The sequence below is a fragment of the Coenobita brevimanus genome, chromosome 110, assembly GCF_032717465.1.
Source record: "Coenobita brevimanus isolate Jiangsu-jjx chromosome 110, ASM3271746v2, whole genome shotgun sequence".
Lineage (NCBI taxonomy): Eukaryota > Metazoa > Arthropoda > Malacostraca > Decapoda > Coenobitidae > Coenobita > Coenobita brevimanus.
In genome coordinates, this window is record NC_137063.1 from 10,052,477 (window position 1) to 10,074,565 (window position 22,089).

Here is a 22,089-nt window from a genome sequence, read left to right on the forward strand (position 1 = left end):
GGAAATAAAGAGGTGAGAAGAGAATAGTGGAATGACACATGTCGCAGCAGACAGCAACACTTTAAAACCTGAGCTCTACGTTTATGTCTTCATTATTTTATTTTATTTTATTCTATTTCTTTGTAACGGACTGTCGTAACCTCAAAATTGACACAAGTCGAGAGTGACATAACCTGGGACCTTACTGCATATAGATATATATATATATATATATATATATATATATATATATATATATATATATATATATATATATATATATATATACAGTAGATTCTCAAATTTCAAAGGGGATATGTACCAAAAAACTGCATTGAAACTGAAAATATCGAATTTTAAGCTGAACTTCTTACGGGAAAAATTAGTTTGGGTCCAGGGCCTCCGAACCTAACTACCTAAAATCATGATTTTGCCCAAACTCCCAGTAAACTTTATGAACTATAATTGTGGTTAAGTAACTGTAATTCTGCATTGTATTACCATACTGTCAACAAGTGTATATTTGGTGTATTTCTGCCCCTTCCTGTATTGCCATTTCTCCTTTGGCTGCGAAGATTTAGAGGTGCCAGGCTGCTCTCATCCATTACCACTGCTACCTGAAGAACCATTCTTGCTTGCCATCTTGAAACAGGTAAGTTGTGATGAAAATACAAAGAAAATACATACAACTAAATTGCAGTGAAATGCATGTCCACATGTGGAAGGTACAGGCTGAAAGTGCAGCACTTGGCTGTAGAAGGCTGGCTGCTGGCAGGCCAGTTGCAAGATGGCCACCGACAACAGAGCATCGCCTTGCACATGACTTGTTGTTGTTGGTGCTTACTCCCATCTGGGAGCCTTGTCCTTAAACAACATGACTATTTTTTTCTCAGTCTCTATTGTTCATTTCCATGTTGCTTCTTATATTCATAATTACTGTACTTCTCTTCGTTTCACTATTCTGCCTACTGTATTTGCTACCACCTGTAATTCATTTTGTTTTAGTATTCCTACTATTGATTCTCTTCCTTTCATTTCTCTTGTTATATCTTTGAGTTATTAAAGTACTGATTAATTAATAATATTTATAGAATGACGGGGAATCATCCAGGGTGTGAATTGTCCTGACGGGAAATCGTCCGTGTTTTGACGGCGAATTGACTTGACAGTGAATTCTCTCGGAACCATATCATTGCATGCTTCATGTACTGTATGAATAAATGATGTTGATTTTCATTCTCTTCTTGACACATGTCATATACGATATTAGGTTGGGCTAATACTTTTTCTTATAATTTTCCTTCACTTCTAGCATTTTGGTTTGCATCAAAAATATTATCTTTGCTTGTTTTGGTTGGAGTCTGGCCCTGAAAGCATATGTCACATACGATATTAGGTTAGATTCATATTTTTTCTTATAATTTTCCTTCACTTCTAGCATTTTGGTTCGCATCAAAAATATTATCTTTCCTTGTTTTGATTGGAGTCTGGCCCTGAGAGCATCGAAATACAGTAATCCCCGTACTATCCGGACGCCAACTTTCCGGACATCCCCACTTACCGGATATTTTTATCCCGAGATCCAATATTCCCAAAATGGGCCAAAAACCGCAAAAAATTTGAAAAAAATTCGGTTTTCCGGCCAGTAATTTTAAATTGGCGAGCACGGCGCGGGCCAGCTGTGTTTTGGTGCGTTGTTCCGCCGCCGCCCGCTAGAGCGCCCCTGCATTCTCCCCACTTACTGCCCGTCCCTTGTTGTGAGTGCACGCTCGTGATCATGGCCGCCCATGTGCTCGCTTTTGTGGTGGCGCCTTACCTGCTGCAGGCTCTCCTGTTGCTCTCGTGCCTCTTATTAGTGTGTGTGATGATGGCCCCGCCGCCTGAGAAGAGGAAGAGAGTGGTTTTGACTCTGGAGAAGAAGAGGGAGATATAGGACAAGGTGGATGCGGGATGGTCTTCCTCACGCATCCTTTGTGAATTCAACCTGGCTTGATCTACTTTGTTTGATATCAAGAGATCCTGAAACAAACTCATGCAGTACACGGCTGATTTCTCATTGAAAAGCAAGCGCAACGTGGAGAGGAAGATGATGCTTACTCCCAAGTATGCTGAAGTCGACCGCTCCACGTTGATTTGGTATTGACAACAACGTGCTGCTGGTGTGCTGGTGTGTGGCACGGAGCTGAAGGCTGCTGCTGAGAAGTTCGCAAGGCTTCACAAAGCCCTAGACTTCAAGGCATCCGAGGGTTGGTTCTTCGCGTTCAAGTTACGACATGGCTTTACCAATCATAAGTCTCATGGCGAAGCTTTGGACGCCAACGAGGATGGAGTAGAGGAGTTTCGGCACAAGGGAGGGCCTCACCCTCGGTCATGTCTACAACGCTGACGAAACTGGTTTATTCTATCGCTCTTTGCCTACGAACACTAGCTGAGGAGACGGAGAAGCGTGTACCTGGCCGCAAGCTCTCCAAGCAACGGATATCTGCTTTGTGTTGTGCCAATGCTAACGGCATGCATCAGCTTAAGCTCATTATTGCTGGCTGTGCAAAGCTGCCTCAGTGTCTTCGTGGGGTGATGGATGTCCTTCCAGTCGTTTGGCACCATTCCTTGAAGGCATTTCACTGCCCACATCTTCAAAGTCTGGTTTCACCGCCATTTCGTCAAGGAGGTCATCCATTACCAGAATGAGAAACTGGGAATCCCACGCAATCAGGTAAAGGCCCTCCTTCTCCTCAACAATGCACCTGCCCACCCATGCGACAAGGACTTGGTGGCTGATAATGGCCGGATTAGGTGCATGTTTCTGCCACCTAATACTACTGCTCTCATCCAACCAATGGACCAAGGAGTGATCATGGCAACGAAGAGGCTGTACCGAAGGAAGTTCCTGGACGAGGTGATGGTTGTTCTCGAGGACGAGGACGAGCGCAGGGAGGGACGGGACACGCGAGGCCAATGGACTTTGGAAAACCTTCACCGCTATAACATCGAGTCTGTCATCTACAACTGGGCCAGTGCATGGAAGGAAGTCCCTGTCAAGACTCTAGAAAATGGTTGGTCTCGTCTGCTTCTCGGAACGGATGTGGAGCACGATTTCCTAGGTTTTGACGTGGATGACTTCCATGCACGTCTACGTGCGCATGGGGACGATGTTGATGTGGACGAAGTGTGTGAGTGGTTGGATGACGACGAGGGCGATCCTGGGTATCAGACCATGTCTGATATCGAGATCGCATCTTCAGTTGCAGGCGTCAGTACAGTACCCAGCTTGAAGATTCCGATGAGGACGGCGACAATGATGCAGACTCCTCTCAGCGTGACACTACTCCAGCCATCCTCAAGCTGAGCGCACTCCGGGAACACGTAGAGTTCGTTCTCGACTACCTGGAACACCCAGACTGCGACAAGGAGATGAGGCCATTGGGACTTGTGGAGGAAGTGCGCGCTTTCAGGCGCACTTCCTCCAGAGTCGTCTGCAGTGGGTACTACATCACCACGACCCAGTGACGCACCCCTAAGTCACCTGCAACAGCTACTCTCAGACTCTGACAGTGATTAAACGGTTAGAACTTCTCCACTAGACCACATGGGAATTTACAGTGTTGTGCAGTGAAAAAAAAACAGTGCATAGTGTTAAGAAATTAGAATTCTGAGTGAAAAGACACTGATTTTACAGACTTTCAATGTAGCGCTAATAACCTAGAGTGTATTATGTTTAGAAAATGGATTTATGAGCGGAAAGACTTTAGGTGCAGAGTGCACAGTGTTAAGAGAATGGAATTCTGAGTGCAAATGACTAAGTTCAGTGCAAGACTTCATGTACAGTGTACTGCAGGTGCTTCAGGAACTCCTTCTTACTGTCAGAGTCTGAGAGGAGGCGGGTTATTCATCGAGATGGCCAGGGACTTGCTGTAAGTACTCAGAATGTTTCATATTGTACTGTATTTTCCAAACGTACAGTCATGGACAGTGAAATCTGGACAGGTGAGGCGAGGCAAATGCCATATTTTCTCTTTTCCCCCGGCTTGTCCATCACTCTTCGTTCACGACTCCTTTCCCCCATCCCCCCCACCCCCCATCCCGTTTACCCTCTCTTCATTGCACCTGCCAGGCTGCACTACCCATACCCCCTTCCCTGCCCCCATACACACCAGTTCGCTAATCCGCCGACCTTGAACTGTGTGTGTGTGTGTGTGTGTGTGTGTGTGTGTGTGTGTGTGTGTGTGTGTGTGTGTGTGCATCCTTGACACAAGCAACTCCCTACATTTTTTTATCACAACCCATCCCTCCCTCTTCCCTACGGCTACTCTGCTATCACACACACACACACACACACACACACACACACACACAATGAGAAGCTCGTCTTCATTCTTCGTATACGCAGCTGCTCTCTCTCTCTCTCTCTCTGTTTTTCAAGATTCTTTAGGAATGAATAGTAATGTCAGTGCAAAGTATCCCTTTATTACTGTGATATAAGTATTGCAAAATAAAACTTACGAATATATTTAAAGAAAACAACTGCAGTAGGCTGGTTGGCCCATGCGAGGCGACTCCTCCTGATTTTGGATCTGCATACGAGAGAGAGAGAGGTGAGGAGTGACCACTTGTCCCCCCATCTCTCTCTCTCTCTCTCTCTCTCAATAATCTGTAGCAGTGAATAATAACGTCAGTGCAAAGTATGCCTTTACTGTGATATAAGCATTACAAATTAAAACACTGGAACATATTTAGAGGGAACAACTGCAGGAAATCCTCTCGAGATGTCAGCATGTGGAACTGTCATTATTTCCCTGCGGGCCAATTAACGTCCACCATCATACTTGCCTACTCCCTTCTGCCACCATTTTCGCCAATTCTCCTCATCTTTACTTTCCAATTCACAGCATGCCATTCGTTATGATAATAATTGCACACACACACACACACACACACACACACACACACACATATACTGTATATATATATATATATATATATATATATATATATATATATATATATATATATATATATATATATAACAGAGACAGTGACGGAGAGATGGTAGATGGGGGAGGGAGGAGAGGGAGAAGAAAGGATGGAAGCAAGTGTTTAGATTGAGAGAGAGAGAGAGAGAGAGAGAGAGAGAGAGATGGTAGATGGGGGAGGGAGGAGGGAGAGAAGAAAGACCATATACTGTATATATATATATATCAGGGATTGAGAGAGAGAGAGAGAGAGAGAGAGAGAGGTGAGGAGTGTTCACTTGTCCCCTGGGAATGACCAGCCTTCCCGGGTCATATGGGTAGGACGGAGAGGAGGTGAGGGAAGGAAGGGGATGGGGGAGTATGGCTCATATGGACGAAGATTTACTGGAGAAATCGAAAAGGAAAAAGAAACTATCAGCTCAGCCCTTGAGTGTCCAGGTTTCTTTGTCCATGACTGTACCTCTTGCACCTCATTTCACTCTTTTATGTCCCTTATTGGTGTGAATAGGGTCTTAGGTGCTATGCATGTGCAGTAGGGAGGTGTTTTTCTGAATTAGGCTAGGTTAGGGTCCATAACTACCAGTCCAGGAGCCAGGGACTTGTTTTATGTACAGTACCCAGAATGTTTAATATTGTATAAACTCATTTCTAAAACCTCATTTTATGGTTCTTTTGCATTTATTTCAGTTTTTTATGTCCCTTATTGGTGTGATTTGGGTCTTAAATAGGTGCTATGCATGTCCAGAGGGAGCTGTATACGTGTTTTTCTGAGGTAGGGTCCATAAGTACAAGTCCAGGAGGCTGGGGCCCACTATCCGGACATGCCTTTGGCTCTATTACATCGGATAGTGGAGGGATTACTGTACGTGACTTTGCATTGACAAGTAAGGTAGGCAGACCACCCCAAAATGCATCGAAATTTGATTCATCAAATTCTAAACTGTCGAAGTTTGAGATTCCACTGTACTGTATATATAATATATAAGCAACGTTGGGTCTGGTTAGTACTTGGATGGGTGACCGCCTGGGAACACCAGATGCTGTTGGCATCCCTACGTGCCAAGTGGGGTTGGTGGACGATTAGTGCCCCTCCCTGTAAAACAATTAACTCTAAGCCCTTGGCCACCCCGTTTGGGATACATGGCGTCTGGCAATGAATGAATGAATGAATGATATATATATACCCTCGGCTATCACGGGTTCCGCTATAGCGTATCTCGCTATCACGCCTATATAAAAAATTACCCAAATACCTTCATCATGCACTAAATGCCTGCTATCGATCACCGCAAATGTTCAAAAGTATAAAAAAGGCCAGGCTCCACTGCTCCGCCCAGCCAACAAAAGCTTCACTCCGTGATTGGTCGCATGACGTCAGCGCCAGCCGAGTGCTGATTGGCTGCCCGACCAAGTCTCATGCCCGCCAAACCATTTAAGTGCACGCCCTCAGACCGTGAACAGTGATAGCGAGAACAATAACCTTTTTAATGATATGACCATGGCCAACGTACCCCCTCCCCGTCCCCTTACCATCACCCAACATAATGCTGTGGCACCTGGCAGGGAAATAAAGAAGAGGAAGAACCTAAGTTATGCAGATAAACTGGAAATGTGAAACTTATAGAGAATGGTGAGACCAAGCGAAGTGTGGGAAAGAAATATAACATCAATGAATCAACTGTGAGGGGTATTTATAAGAATAGTGATCACATCATATATAAAACATGCTCATTTTTAGACTATTATATATTAATATGTGGTACAAAAAGGATATCTTAGGGGTAAATATTGAGGTCATGGCACCAATTAGAATTATTACCATAAGTTCTTCAATTCGGCTATCACGGTTTCAGCTATAGCGCAGCCATAGCGGGACCAATTTGGAGTGACAGCCGAGGGTTGAGTGTATATATACATATTTATATATATATATATATATATATATATATATATACAGTGGTAGGTGGGGGCACTCACCATCCACTCACTCGATGTCGTCCTGCCCTCGGGTGTTTGCCTTTTCCTCTCCTCCATCCTTCTTTCCTTCTATCCTCTTCTGTCTTTCTTTCCTTCATTCTTTCCTTGTCCTTCTGCCTACATGTGACTTTAAACTCCTTCTTCTGTCTTTCTTTCCTTCATTCTTTCCTCTTTCTTCTGCTCATGGGTGACTCAACACTAAGTGACAAGCCAAATGGTTTCCTGTACACCAGGAATCCATTTACTATGCTGGGTGATAACCATATAACCAAATTTTGGCACCTGGTGGTTTAGTGGGTAATTACGGCGCTCCAATCGGATTGAGCTGGTGAAGGTTTATATCCAAGGGATGGTTGGGGTTTATTGCTCACGTAATGCCACTCAGGGATGAGTGAGGCTGGTCACTCTCATCATAAATGTCAGGACCAACTTGGCTAGCCTTGGGCTCCTAAGCTCCACATGGGGCAACGTAGGATTGGATGATGAATGGATGGATATATATACAGTAATCTTCCCAATATCCAATGTAATACAGCCAAAGACATGTCCGGGAAGTGGGTTTGTCCAGATACTAGGACCCTGCCTCCTGGACTGGTACTTATGGACCCTAACCCAGCCTAACTTTGAAAGCCACCTAAATAACTCCCTACCAGACAATCACAGCACCTAATGAAGACCCTACTCACACAAATAAGGGACATAAAGCATGAAATAAATGAAAAGGAATCAGAGAATGAGGAATTAGAAGTGAGTATGGAAAATATTTAGCAGTGGACAAGGTACTTACAGCACGTCCGTGGCCACCTCCTCTAAGGCTCTGGCAGTGGTGAAAATGCTCTTGAAGCACATACAGTAATCCAGTGTTGTGCTGCACTTAATTCTTTGCACTGTGAGTTATAATTGTGTAACACTGCACATTCTGTTCTTCATTGCGCCAAGCCAGTTTCAACCACCAGTTTGCACTCCACACTTAATCCTTTGAATTCTAAACTCTAATTTCTTAACACTGCACAACAATGTAAATTCCCATGCAGTCTAGTGGCAAGGTATTGCAGTTTATTCACAAAAATGAGCACATATGGAATCCACTGCGACAAGCATTACTCACAAAGGTAGTTAGGCGGTAACTGGGGTGGGGAGGAACAGCAGGGGGCCGAAGGCCGTGCGTAAACACAGCTGTTCGGTGCCGTACGTCAAGTTGAAATTACAGGCTTTCATGAATTTGGAGAAAGCATATGACAGGGTGGATAGACAAGGATTGTGGAAAGTATTAAGAATATATGGAGTAGATGGGAAGTTGCTGAATGCTGTGAAGAGTATGTATGATGGTGCTAAGGCTGCAGTGTGTGTGGATGGTGAACTAAGTGAATTTTTCTCTTTGAAGGTTGGGTTGAAACAGGGATGTGTCATGTCTCCATGGTTGTTCAATCTGTACATGGATGGGGTAATAAAAGAGGTACAAGGTAGGGTAGTGGATGTTGGAGTGGTCCTGATGAGAGAGGGTAGTGATTGGAAACTCCTTGTACTGTTGTTTGCAGATGATACTGTGTTGTTGAGTGAAGACAAAGGGGAGCTGCAAGGCTTGGTGGATGAGTTTGGGAGAGTGTGTAAGAAATGGAATCTAAAGGTGAATGTAGGGAAGAGTAAAGTGATGGTCTTTGAGAGGGGTGAAGTCAGTGAATGTACAGTGAGGTTGGATGGTGAGGAATTGGAAAATGTGAGTACGTTTAAGTACTTGGGTAGTGTGATGAGTAAGGATGGAGGTTTGGAAGGTGAAGTGCTTGAAAGGGTACAACAGGGAAGAAAGGTTGCTGGTTCTTTGAAAGCAGTGATAAGAAACAGGGAAATGAGCATGGAAGTGAAAAAGTTACTACATGACAGTATTGTGATACCAACTCTAACTTGTAGGCAGAAAGACGAGGAAAGAATGCAGGAAAGAAAGACACAAGAGGATGGAAGGAAAGAAAGATGGAGGAGAAGAAAGGGTAGACACCCGAGAGCAGCACTACATCGAGTAAGTGGATGGTAAGCGCCCTCACCTACCACAAAATATTAATTAATAATAAGTATTTTTATAAAAGTATTGATTAATTAATAATAAGTATATTTACAGAATGACAGGGATTCGTCCAGGGTGCGAATTGTCCTGACGGGAAATAGTCCATGTTCTGACAGGGAATTGTCTGACAGCGAATTGACTTGATGCCGATCATGGGCAATCATACAAATCAGGTTAACTAGTTACAAGGCATTATTTAATGCTTTAACTTTATTTAAGTGCTTTAACTTACAAGTACATACCAGAACAGTCATATTTAACTTATAAATACAGTACTGTGGAAAAGCAGTACAGCAAGTATTTAAAGAACAAACAGAAAAGGCAATATTCCGAAGCCTATCATGTAAACTGGTTATAAGACTATCTCTTGCTTTAACGTTATTAATAGTCCTTTAATTTGCACATAAACTTACCAGAACAGTAATGTAAATATTTAAATTACAAATACAGTACTGTGGAAAAGCAGGACACGATCACGTGATCAAAACAAATCGTGCATGGTGCTGTGCTGATGTTCGAGGATTTGGCCTTTCAAAGGCCACCTCTCTTGCGTAAATTTATAGTTTTCGTAATGGTTCTTTAATCTTACGTTGTCTTATATGTATCCAAGCACTTACCGCATATAATTACGAGCGCGTTCGGGGCAAGCTTGCTGTATACATAAGTGTGTGTGTGTGTATGTGTATGTATGTATATATATATATATATATATATATATATATATATATATATACATGAAGTGCTCGTCAGAAGTATTGAGCGCCTATGTCAGGGCGCGCAATACTTTTGGCGAAAAAAGAATCACTCTTTTTTGGTACTAAAAATTGAGCCAGATGTTTGGGCGGCTAACAAGACGTCACGGCAGCTTGAGGCCTTACTGCGCGCTGGTTGGCTGCCACCTCAGTTGCCTACGGGCTGCACGAGAGAGAGGAACTCCGCCGTTCCTCCCTCTCTTCTTGCACCGTTTTTTACCTAGTGTCCCGCAGTGTTTTGGCTTATGCCACTTTGTTATGGCACCTACCCGTGAACTTTCGAGTGAAATCATATCACAGATCATTGCTCTGAAGGAGGCAGGCGACCCCACGAAGGAAATTAGTGACTTGGTTGGTGTGGCTTGATCGACAGTGCGGAGGTGGTGTGCCTGTTTTTGAGTGGAAAATAGTGGTGACGTTCCTACAAAGAAACAGCAGTCTGGTAGGCCCAGGAAAACTTTCCCAAGGTCTGTTAATGTGTTTAAACGTGCAGTGGAGTCTAATCCTCGTGTGAGTGCAAGGAAAATTAAGGAGAGCAGCCCGGAAGTGTTTGGTGAGGTTTCAGTGCGCACGGTGTCTTGAAGAGTCCATGAACTTGGTTACACAAGTCACAGGCCTGTGAGAAAGCCTCTTCTTACATGTTACCAGCGACTTCGTAGGCTTGCCTTTGCTAACAAGTACAGTAGGCTCGCCCAGTGTGTGTCATCACAGTGCACGAATCGCATTGTGCACGAGTGACCAAAAATCATAACGAAAAACACTGAATGCGCGAGTTTACCCCACAAAACACGAGGTAGAGGCAAGAAGTGGCTTAGAAATGCCATTTTCCATCAGTACGTGACCCCCCCACACACACAACACGCCAATTGTGACCTAGAGGCTCATGGGGAAGGTGCTCAAGAGGAGTCTACAATAAGATATCGCCAATAACAACTTCAATAATAACGTTTTCGGCAATAACAGTAAGTTAGAATAGATACCCAGTTTCTATAATAATGATGTTTATTTTGTGAATACCAAGTTGTTATAATGCCAATACATTCATAACAAGATGAGGAATGAAACAAACAAGCAAGAAGAAATGAAGGAAATTGCCGAAAATGTGAGCAGTAGCGAGGAGGAGAGGGAGGATCCTCCCCTCACCACCTCCCCTGACTCGCCCACCGCCTTCCTCCACTGCCCCACCTGACTCACCAGCCGCCTCCCTATCCACTTTCACAGCTCCACCTGACTCACCTGCTTCACCTGGCATACCTGCAACCCCCACCATAATGACTGTTGCTGCATTCTGGAAGAAGTGTAACATTCAACAGGCTGTAAATTTCTTCATCAAAGCCTGGAATAATACAACACTGGCAACCGTTAAACAAGCGTGGTGCGGCCGGGGTGGTGGCGGGGGCACTGTAAGTACGTTGCCGCGCCTCAGAACTCTTTTTGTTTAAATCCATCAGGCCTGTTGTCTACTGCTGTTAAGGTGACTGCCCATATTTTTGTTATTGCAGCTATATCTGTAGTACAATGTCTGAAAAATTTGACCTTTTTTATGTCTCTAAGTGCCAAAAAATGTCCAGGTATTAGGGGGTATCGCCCATTTGTAATTTTTCCCATAAGATTATGTATTCTCAGTGCACGAATTCCCTGTGCGTGAGGTCGTGGACCGCCCAATCTCTCGCGCACTGTGCGAGCCTACTGTACCTTAACTGGGGTGAGGACCAATGGTTGTCAGTGTTGTGGTCTGATGAGGCAACGCTTAGTGTTACCTGTAATCGAGGAGTGCGCGTGTACCGGCGCAAAGGTACTGACTCGCATGACCCCCATTACGTGGAGAACACAGTTAAACACCCTGATTCACTTATGGTATGGGGTTGTTTCTCTGGGAAGGGTTTGAGGAAGCTTGTTGTGCTTCCCAAGAATTGCAGAATGAATCAGGACGTTTATCTGGAGCTTCTTTGCGATCATTTACCTGAGTCCTTCAAGCTCACAGGTGCACAAGTGTTTCAGCAGGACAGTGCACCTGCTCATAAAGCCAAATCAGTCACCAACTGGCTTCATGACTGCGAGGTATCTTTCATGAAAGACTGGCCAGGCAATAGCCCAGACCTTAACCCGATAGAAAACCTCTGGTACCTCGTAAAGAAGAATCTCCAAGGGAAGGACGTGAGCTCTCTGCCTAAGCTGGAAGCAGCCATGTGTGAGTCCTGGGCAAAAATACCACCCCAGCACCTGAGGAACCTCGCCCTTTCACTTCCAAGACGTCTCAGGTCCATGAAGATGCGCAAAGGATACCATACCAAGCATTAAAGGTAAATATAATGCATTATTTACATGTTTTTACAATGCTGAAAGGTTTGTTTTGTAGGAGGGACGCAAGGCGCTCGATACTTCTGATGAGCACTGTATATATATATATATATATATATATATATATATATATATATATATATACACACACACACACACGAGCACTATATATATATATATACACACACACACACACACACACACACACACACACCAGTACTGCTGTATTGTATCACAATCTTATTATTTTTACTATCTATCTACCTATTGCCAGACGCCTTAATCCCGTATGGGGTGGCCACAAACAAATCGCCTCCACGTCACCCTGACCCCCGCCATTTCACTGCCCTGCTCCCAACTCACACCCCTCTCTCTCATATACCTCTCCACTCCATCCCTCCATCTCATCCTCAGCCTCCCCCTCCCTCTACCCCCCTCCACCTCACTCACATACACTCTCCTCATCAGTCTCTCACCCTACATCCTCTCCAAATGGCCAAACCACCTCAGTGTGTTCCTCCTAACACTTCCTATCACATCCACATCCACACCACAACACTCCTTTATATCCTCACTGTCAGCCTGTCTCTCTATGTGACTCTACAGGCTCCTCTTAAATAGCTCATTTCCACTGCTCTCACTCTTTGACTTGTGTCCTTCCAACAACGTCCAAGCCTTACTTCCATATGTTACAGTTGGTATCACAATACTGTCATGCAGTAACTTTTTCACTTCCACTCTCACTTTCCTGTTTCTTATCACTACTTTCAAGGAACCAGCAACCCTTCTTCCTTGTTGTACCCTTTCAAGCACTTCACCCTCCAAACTTCCATCCTTACTCATCAAACTACCCAAGTACTTAAACGAACTCACATTTTCCATCTCCTCACCATCCAACCTCACTGTACATTCACGGGCTTCACCTCTCTCAAAGACCATCACTTTACTCTTCCGTACATTCACCTTTAGATTCCGTTTCTTACACACACTTCCAAATTCATCCATCATGCCCTGCAGCTCCCCTTCGTCTTCACTTAAAAACACAGTATTATCTGCAAACACCAGTACAGGGAGTTTCCAAACACTACCCTCTCTCTAGGGTCACTCCAACATCCACTGCCCTACCTTGTATCTCTTTTATTACCCCATCCATGTACAGATCAAACAACCATGGAGACATGACACATCCCTGTTTCAACCCAACCTTCAAAGAGAAAAATTCACTCAGTTCACCATCCACACACACTGCAGCCTTAGCACCATCATGCATACTCTTCACAGCATTCAACAACTTTTTACAATATAATAAAAAACAGGCAAAGTACAGAACTGGCTAGACTGTGAATGAAAAATGCTAAAGCACCTTAGATGCAGGATAAGATAATGAGAATAACAAATGCTACAGTGTAGAAATTATAACTGAGCCAATAATTGTGTGCAATTACAATGTATTTTACAGCTATAACAGCACTATGGAAGAAATAAGGAAAAGCTCATGGCTGAACAACAGGAAAAGACAAGACATTTTAGTCAGCTGCTAGCACTAAACTAGCCAAGTTGGCAACATTTAACAGCTTATGAAAACAATGAAGGTCTCTCTCTCTCTCTCGCTCTCATCATTAGTGTAATGGTATGTTAAATTTTTTTAGAGAAAGTGATGGAAGCTGAAATTCCAGACATTTGGAGAATTTTTAAAATTCCTCCTGGACAAAGATTTTAACACCTAAATGCAGGACATGTCCGGGAAAATCTGGATGTATGGCAACTCTAGACTAATTCCTTGAGTAGGGTGTTAACTCTGAATTCCTCAAAGCCATCAGAACCACGGATTCTACACTATCACTGTCAGCAGAAACCACCTCAGGTGTGCAATATTGAAGTCTTTTAGCCAAAAATGTGCAATAACAGCAGAACTGCAGATTTTCATCTAGCAGTGTTCCCAAAACCCATTATACCGAAGTGTACAATAACCAAGGGTCAAAAGTAAACATTAAGCCTAAGTCATTCCACTGATGGAATGCTAGTATAGGCTATGTGTGTGTGTGTGTGTGTGTGTGTGTGTAATCAGTTTACCACACGACCTGCCAGTTCCTTCCCATCCACTACACCACCTTGACACAATACTACCATCTAGGTATCATTATGTGTCGTTATATTCTAACCACATAGATGACTTATAAGAGTATTTATCTATTCTTTTAACCCCTACACCGCGGGCTTGTTTACCAATGACTTGCGTGTCCTGCGGGATTATTTGGGCTCCGACAGACTCTCAAAAAATATTTGCCAAAAATCAGTTATTAGTCCTAGAATAATAAAATTACATATGCTTATGGCATATACCTTCAGCTTTCTCCTGGAATGATTGTTGAGCCTTCGTCGGTTACCGTAGGACTTGTGGAGACCTCTGAAGTAGGGTAATGAAGTCTCCACTTTACACTTCCCGACAACCCATAATATGATTACCACAGCCAGATACAAACACTATAAACATTATTCTACAATTTTCAAGTAGTTTGGGATCCATACTCAAAAAAAAAAACACTGTGAAAGCAATGGAAATTACGAGCGCGTCTGATCGTCGCACTTGCGCTAGTTCACTCTAGGCACTCTGTCATTTATTATTCATAAAACCCCTCACACTTTATATTTCTATTACTATATCACACTTATATATATCTGGAGTCTTTCTCCATAAGTTTCCTTCAGTCGTATTAGTTTGTTGTCACTGAAGTCATTCAATTTTTCAGTCAGTAAAATACGTAGAGAGCCACGGATTCACTCTCACTGTTATAACATAAATTATTTGTACTCATATTCTTATATTACTAATTACTTACATTACTATTTACATTTTCTATTCTATTTTCAATATTTACCCTGCTATTTTACTTACACTATGTTATTCACTGTCACTTTCAGTAAGATAAAACTATAATACACTGTTCAACCATATGAACTGAACTTCCATTGCTTTCACCTGCTATTTACACATTATTTACACATTATTTCCAAATAATTCTGCTTCCACACTTGCACTGTTAGAACTGCTTCTGGCTGTGGTAATCGAAGAAGCAGGTAACACAGAGGGGAACCTGGCACTCAGCGCACTGCCAAGAGGTGCGTTTATGCTCAGGTGTGCGGCGTGTGGTATGCGCACATACCTGACACCTGCGAATCGCAGCCTTCCTTTTCCCTGTGGCAGGCATTAGCTCAAGTCTGTGCCGATCCATATACGCCCTCTGCTCAAGTCGGTCGGGAAGTGTTACTGGATGGCGCCTTGGAGTTGCTGCTTGCACCCTACCATATCTTTCCAGCAGCTGCTGGACACAAGTCCTGGTGAACAACCTCAGGGAGAAGGACTTGGGTGGCTTTACCTTCATCTTGTACAGGATGAAGGCGTTCAGCATCGTCATATCTATGAGATGCAGAAAAACTTTCCTGTACCACCTAGTATTCTTCCTGAGGCAGTCGATCTCACCAATCATCATGTCAGACTTGTCCACCAGCCGCATGTTGATATTATAGTCCAACACAGCATCAGGTTTCATCACAGGTTCGCCTGTCCTACGGTCGACCTTCCCACTGTCTCTCATCTCCCTCTTATGTACGGTGGTGAGCATGTGCACGACTCTCGTCATGCCACCGTATTGCCAGCATCTTCTCACACTTGCGTAGGTGCACGTCTCCTCGCTGCGAGGTTCCCGCCTCTGGGAATTTGGGTAAGTTGGCACGATTACTTTTCACAGTGCCGCTGGAGCCAATGCCGTGCTCAGAAAGGTATTTGGCAAGTTTCAGTGCTGTATAGTAGTTGTCTGTATACAGCACATGATTCCCACCAAAATACTTTTCTAGGAGCACTTTCACTATACAGCCTGAGAAGCCAAGGGGGTGTGTTTTATCGAGATCGACATTGCTGGCTGAATATATGACGAAGTCAAGGATGTACCCCGTCTTACAGTCGCACAGTACAAAGAACTTAATTCCAAAGCGATGGCGTTTGCTTGGAATGTACCGAACAAACTGAAGACGTCCTCTGAACAAAACCAAGGATTCATCAATGACAACCTTCTGAAATGGGTGGAAGAATGACACGAACTTATCCTTCATTCTGCTCAGAATCTCCCGGATCTTCCAGAGTGGGTCGGTTTGGGAAGGTACATCGTTGTCGGCAAAGTGCAGGTTTCCCATGATGTTCCAGAAGCGATCTCTGGCCATGTACTTATTGAAGGTGGGTGAGGGTAGTAAGGGGTCCATGGACCAGTATTCTTCCAACTCATGCTTCTTGGAGTGTGGCATGAGAAGCATGAGGGCAAAGAACACATACAGCTCCTGCACTCCCAGCATAGACCACTGTTGCATCTTGGCTGCACCTGTACCACTTGCAGCACATTGTGATTCATACCTGTTGGTCTCATCACATATGTGCTGCATGACTTCGTCATCTAGGAAGGCCAAAAGGTAGTCGACACACTCAGCATTTTCGTCCATAGTGAAGGCAGGCTGAACTCCTGAGGAGCTCTCATCGAAAACAAGATTTTCGGGGACAAAATCTGACCCTTCCGTCCACGCGAAGGCGTCCAGGATTCCCTGTCGTGGCGGTGTAGGGCGGGTGGTGGTGGTGGTGGTGGTGGAGGTTGGCTGTGAGGGAGGTTTATCTCTGTCAAGATCACTCTCACTGACCCTAGGTTGCCGTACAGCACTAGCAGCCCTTACCCTACTAGCTACACTACTTTTCACTCTCCTAGATTTACCTCTACCTCTACGGCCTGCCTTCACTGTTGATGCTGGTGGTGACTCCGATGACGAAGACTCCGGAGATAACTCAGCCGACGATGATGACGAGATGAGTAAAGCGGGGCTTGGGGAACAGGGAGGTGAATGCACTCGTGACTCATGGCGGGCTGGGTCACGTGGGGGCATTGTTCTGGGGCTAACACGCCGCCTTTTCACTCCCTTCCCAAATTCTTGTCCTTCCTGCACTAAAGGCTCCTTTCCCTTGGAGCTAGACACTGATTCACTTATTGAAGCACTTGTTGTCGCTGTTTCTGGCGCGATAACCTCACCCGGCTCATCACACGATTCACCCGAATCGTCATAGTCACTGTCCATCATTATCATGGACAATTCTGCCAGTTCTCGTGCCACTGCAGAGTCACTGAGGCCTTTCCTGCTTGCCTCACCACTTTTCTTTGGAGTAGAGGTCACGGGGCCCTTTGCAATGGGCGCAGAAGCGGCAGGAATGGCGGGGCGTGAGTGCGACATGTTTTCTCTATAGCGGAGGACAAGGAACTAAATGCCGCGGCTTATCTGACAAGGGAAGGGTTGACAATGACACTTTAGGATGACTGCTGCTAATTTACAGGCTAATTTTTTATAGGTAGAAAATCTCGGCAATAAATAAAGAAATAGGTAGTTCCAGGTGAATGTAAATGTCAGTTAGGATTCTCCCTTCCTTTCTGTTATATATTTTTATTACAGACATCGATTACAAGGCATAAATCAAAAGGGAAATTACCATGGTAATGTAGCGAATGAATGCACGTGAGGTTTTGTCAGGTGATAATTAGCCAATTTCTGGAGTATAACACTATCACTTACCTGTTTTTTTTTGGTATATATTATTTGGTATAAATATAGGGCATAGGGCTTATTTCAATGGATGAAATCTGTGGAAAAATCAGGGGGAAATTTCCGTAGCGCAGCGCGGCGTGGGATGTGATAGGAGAGGGTAATGGAGGGCAGGTAGGGAGGGGAGTCACGAAGGGGGTAAAATCGCTAAAATGTCAACAATGGATGGGAGTACAGATGAGATTTGGAGTGCTGACTAGTGTTGGACATTGGCAGTACTGATAGATGATACAAGCCACCACTTGAGAGCCCAGGATAATTCAAAATAACACAGAATCACAAAAGTGACGCCCCGCGGTATGATCCATTGTGGCCGAGCATCACGAAAGTGACGCCCCGCGGTTAAGGGGTTAAGTTGTTACTCAGCCAATTCCGATACGAACCTGATTATCTGATAATTTTACCTTTCCAATACAGATACCAATATTAATTGGCTTTTGCCTGTGGATTTACAGCACTAATGATGGAGCCTTTATAAATGAACAAACAAACATATTATAACCCCGCCAGTCAGGAGACATAATTTTTATGTTAGTCTTGCCGCTGAAACACTACTGTATTTTATTACAGTGGTTAATGAAAGCACTCATAATAAAGAAAGGTAGGTTCAGTGAAAACTACATTTAACCCCTCCAGTTCAAAAAGACTCTCCTACAATGAACGAGACCATCTGAAGAAAAAAATAATAGTCCCTATACTATAAAATAAATCATAGGATTCAAGGGGCTAATAAGATGATACTTTGTTGCTTACATCCTCTCTGGAGTGAAGGAGAGAAAGGCTGATGGCACCTGACCCACAGCCAATTTCTAACACCTTGGGCTTGTGTATTCCTTGCAAACATTCCAGTGCCAGATCCACCAACTGCTCTGTTTCTGGCCGTGGGATGAAGACAGGAGGGCGGAGCTTCAGGGTAATGTCACGGAAGTCCCACTCACCCAGGATATATTGCAGTGGCATCCTGTAATTCAACACTACAAGAACTTTCCCAATTTCTATAGAGACCTGTACAGTTTATGATGAGTGAGCTTGGAAATATGTAAAAAACAAAATCTAAAAGTGAATACAGTAAACTCTCAATCATCTATTGTTGCAATAACTGGTTCAACGTAACATCCAGTGCTTTTTGCTTGGCTCTATTACAGCAATATCTGGTAGAATTTGGCAATATCTGGCCCTGAAACAGAAAGCAACCGGCAGTCCTATGCAATATCCAGCAGCAAGATGTATCATCCAGCTCAGACGAGGGAGACATTCAGCACCTGGGAAAACCTTGCTGTGTGCCCGAATGCATTGCAGGAGCAGCCCATCAAGTGCGCCGAACCTACCGTCGTTCTCATTCTCTCCCATGAATCTAACACAGTAAAAATGTGTCTATGTGTTCTGCTCTTGTGACCAACCGGTGGCAAAACCCTAGTGCTGCGACTTACTCTATGGTCTCCCATGCCTTGTTCGTTGTTGTTGCAAAGCTTATGGCCTCTCAGTGCTTCGTATCCTAGTGTTCTATTGTGAGTCTGAAATTACTGTACATGTGATGCCTGTCCCCAGGGCTGTGACCGCTTGTGGTCCCACATGCCTTGCTTGTGGCCCTAAAGTGCTCCATGCCCTAGTGCTCTGATTACTCGACCCTAGCTCTGCGTGATGGCCAAGCTTATGGCTTTTGTGGTGGTGCCCTGACTGCTGATGGTCCTGCTGGCCTTGTGTATGGTCCTGGTTGTAGTCTCCATGGCTCCTCCACCACCTGCTAAGAGGCATCATATTGTTTTCTCCATGGTGAAGATAATAAAAAAGATGGTGCAAAACTGAAACATTACAAGGCTGATCTGGCATTACAACATGCCCCAACCATGATGCAGGATCTGTAGGAGAACGAGCACTCCATCAAGATGTTCTTCCAGGGTGAACATGGCAAGACTGTGCATTGAAAAGAGTAAAACATGATGGCCAAGCCACATTTTGGCAAACTCAACCAGGCCTGCCTGAAGTGGTTCCAACAACAGCATGCCAGCAGTGTGACTGCATGTCCCATAACGCTGAAGGATGCAGCCACCAAGTTCACTGAACAACTGGGGATCACATATTTCAGGGCCTCTGAAGGTTAGCTGACTGGGTTCAAACTTTGACATGGACTGTCTAACAAGATTACCTACGGTGAAGTTTTGGATGCAAGCACCAAGAGAACTGATGAGTTTCATACCAAGCTTAAAAACCTGATTAATGAAGAAGGTCTATGTTTCAATCAGGTTTATATCATCATCACCATCACGATGATGAAACTGATCTGCTCTTCTGGTTCGTCCTTACTAATACCTTGGCTGACAAGAAGAAGTTGTTACCTGGTCGTATGGAGAGCAAACAGCTCACGTCCATTTTATGTTGTGCCAATGCAACAGGTTCCCACCATCTGAAATCCGTTGTAGTGAGGCATGCAAAACAGCCACATTGTGTCCAGGGGTTGATAAATAGTCTCCCAGTGATTTATTTCCACTCACAGAAGGGTTAGTTTACAACCAAGATCTTCAAACAGTGTTCAACAATCATGCTGTGAAGAAGATTATCTGTCACCAACAGAGAGTCTTGGCCTTGCCCGCAACCAACTGAGTGGTCTGCTGCTCCTTAACAATGTTTCTGCTTAGCCTTCTGAGAAGGAGTCAGTTGGAGATGGAGGTTGTATTAGGGTCATGTTCTTGCCAGCTAATTCAACCTCAGTCTTAAAACCAATGGATCGGGGTATTATCACAGCAATTAAGGGGCTGTACCAGAAGAGATTTATGGAAGACGTGATGGCTGGCTCAAGGATGAGGAGGAAGCAGCCCAAGGCATGGCCAGTAGGGGGGTGAGGACCTTGGCCAACCTCATGCCGTATTCCCACAAGTCTGTGAACTACAACTGGGTGCAGGCTTGGTTTCTGCACTCAAGCATGAACATGGCTGAAACAAGCTCCTCAAGCATGAACAGACCACTGCTCACTTTGCCGGCTTCGAAGCTCAGTACTTCATTCAGCGGATGGAAGTGGCAGAACAGGTGACTGAGGACACCATCCATGACTGGCTGGAAGTGGATGAGTGAGACCCCAGGTACAGTACTAGACTGAGTCCGACTGGGAAATTGTGAAGTCTGTGACTGCAGGGGGCACCGAGGATGAAGGGGAGGAGTAAGAGGATGATAATGAAAAAGTGGCTGCTATCCCAAGGCTCCAGAAGGTCCATGATATGGTGGACATCCTTCTCAACTACTGTGAGCATTCTAAACAGCAGCCTATCTTTACTGATGCCATGGCCACCTACCTGCAAGAGGGCCACAAGAATGTTATAAAGCTCCAGTCAAGAAGGATCAACAAGCAGTCCTCCGTCATGTTCTTTTTCCATCCGGCGAATGTTCTTTTTCCATCTGGGGAATGGCTGGGAGAAGGGAGGTGAGAAGACAGGAAGAAATCAGTAGGATAGAAGTTGTGGAAGCAATGAAGAAAGTTAAATCAGGGAAAGCCCCAGGAATTGATGGAGTGTGTGGTGAAATGCTGAAGCATGGGGGAGAGATAGTAGTAGAATGGATGTGGAAGATGTGCAGATTGGCCTGGGAGGAAGGTAGAGTCCCGGAGGATTGGAAGTCAGGTATAATTATTCCCTTGTACAAAGGAAAAGGGGAAAAAGAAGTGTGTGGTAATCATAGGGGCATTTGTCTTCTTAGTATAATAGGAAAAGTGTATGGTAGGATACCTATAGACAGAGTTAGGGAAAGAACAGAGAAATTAGTTGGAGAAGAACAGGGAGGCTTTAGGAAGGGAAGAGGTTGTGTAGATCAGATATTCATTCTTAGATCTTTAGTGGAAAAGTTTCTAGAGAAGGGAAAGAAGTTGTATGCGGCTTTCATGGATTTGGAGAAAGCATATGACAGGGTGGATAGACAAGGATTGTGGAAAGTGTTAAGAATATATGGAGTAGATGGGAAGTTGTTGAATGCTGTGAAGAGTATGTACGATGGTGCAAAGGCTGCAGTGCGTGTGGATGGTGAACTAAGTGAATTTTTCTCTTTGAAAGTTGGTTTGAAACAGGGATGTGTCATGTCTCCATGGTTGTTCAATCTGTACATGGATGGAGTAATAAAAGAAGTACAAGGTAGGGTAGTGGATGTTGGAGTGGCCCTGGTGAGAGAGGATAGTGTTTGGAAACTCCCTGTACTGTTGTTTGCAGATGATACTGTGTTGTTGAGTGAAGACGAAGGGGAGCTACAAGGCTTGGTGGATGAGTTTGAGAGAGTGTGTAAGAAACGGAACCTAAAGGTGAATGTAGGTAAGAGTAAAGTGATGGTCTTTGAGAGAGGTGAAGTTAGTGAATGTACAGCGAGATTGGATGGTGAGGAATTGGAAAATGTGAGTACGTTTAAGTATTTGGGTAGTGTGATGAGTAAGGATGGAGGTTTG

General features: G+C 44.3%; 1 protein-coding gene across 1 annotated transcript in view; it reads right to left on the minus strand.

The window, feature by feature from the left end:
- Window positions 1–22,089, minus strand: part of HemK1 (HemK methyltransferase 1) — a 190,536-nt gene that overhangs the window by 72,456 nt on the left and 95,991 nt on the right. Inside the window, exon 4 of the mRNA XM_080286109.1 lies at window positions 18,423–18,630. Within this exon, the coding sequence (XP_080142235.1) occupies window positions 18,423–18,630 (208 nt within the window). The remainder of the gene's footprint in view (window positions 1–18,422; window positions 18,631–22,089) is intronic.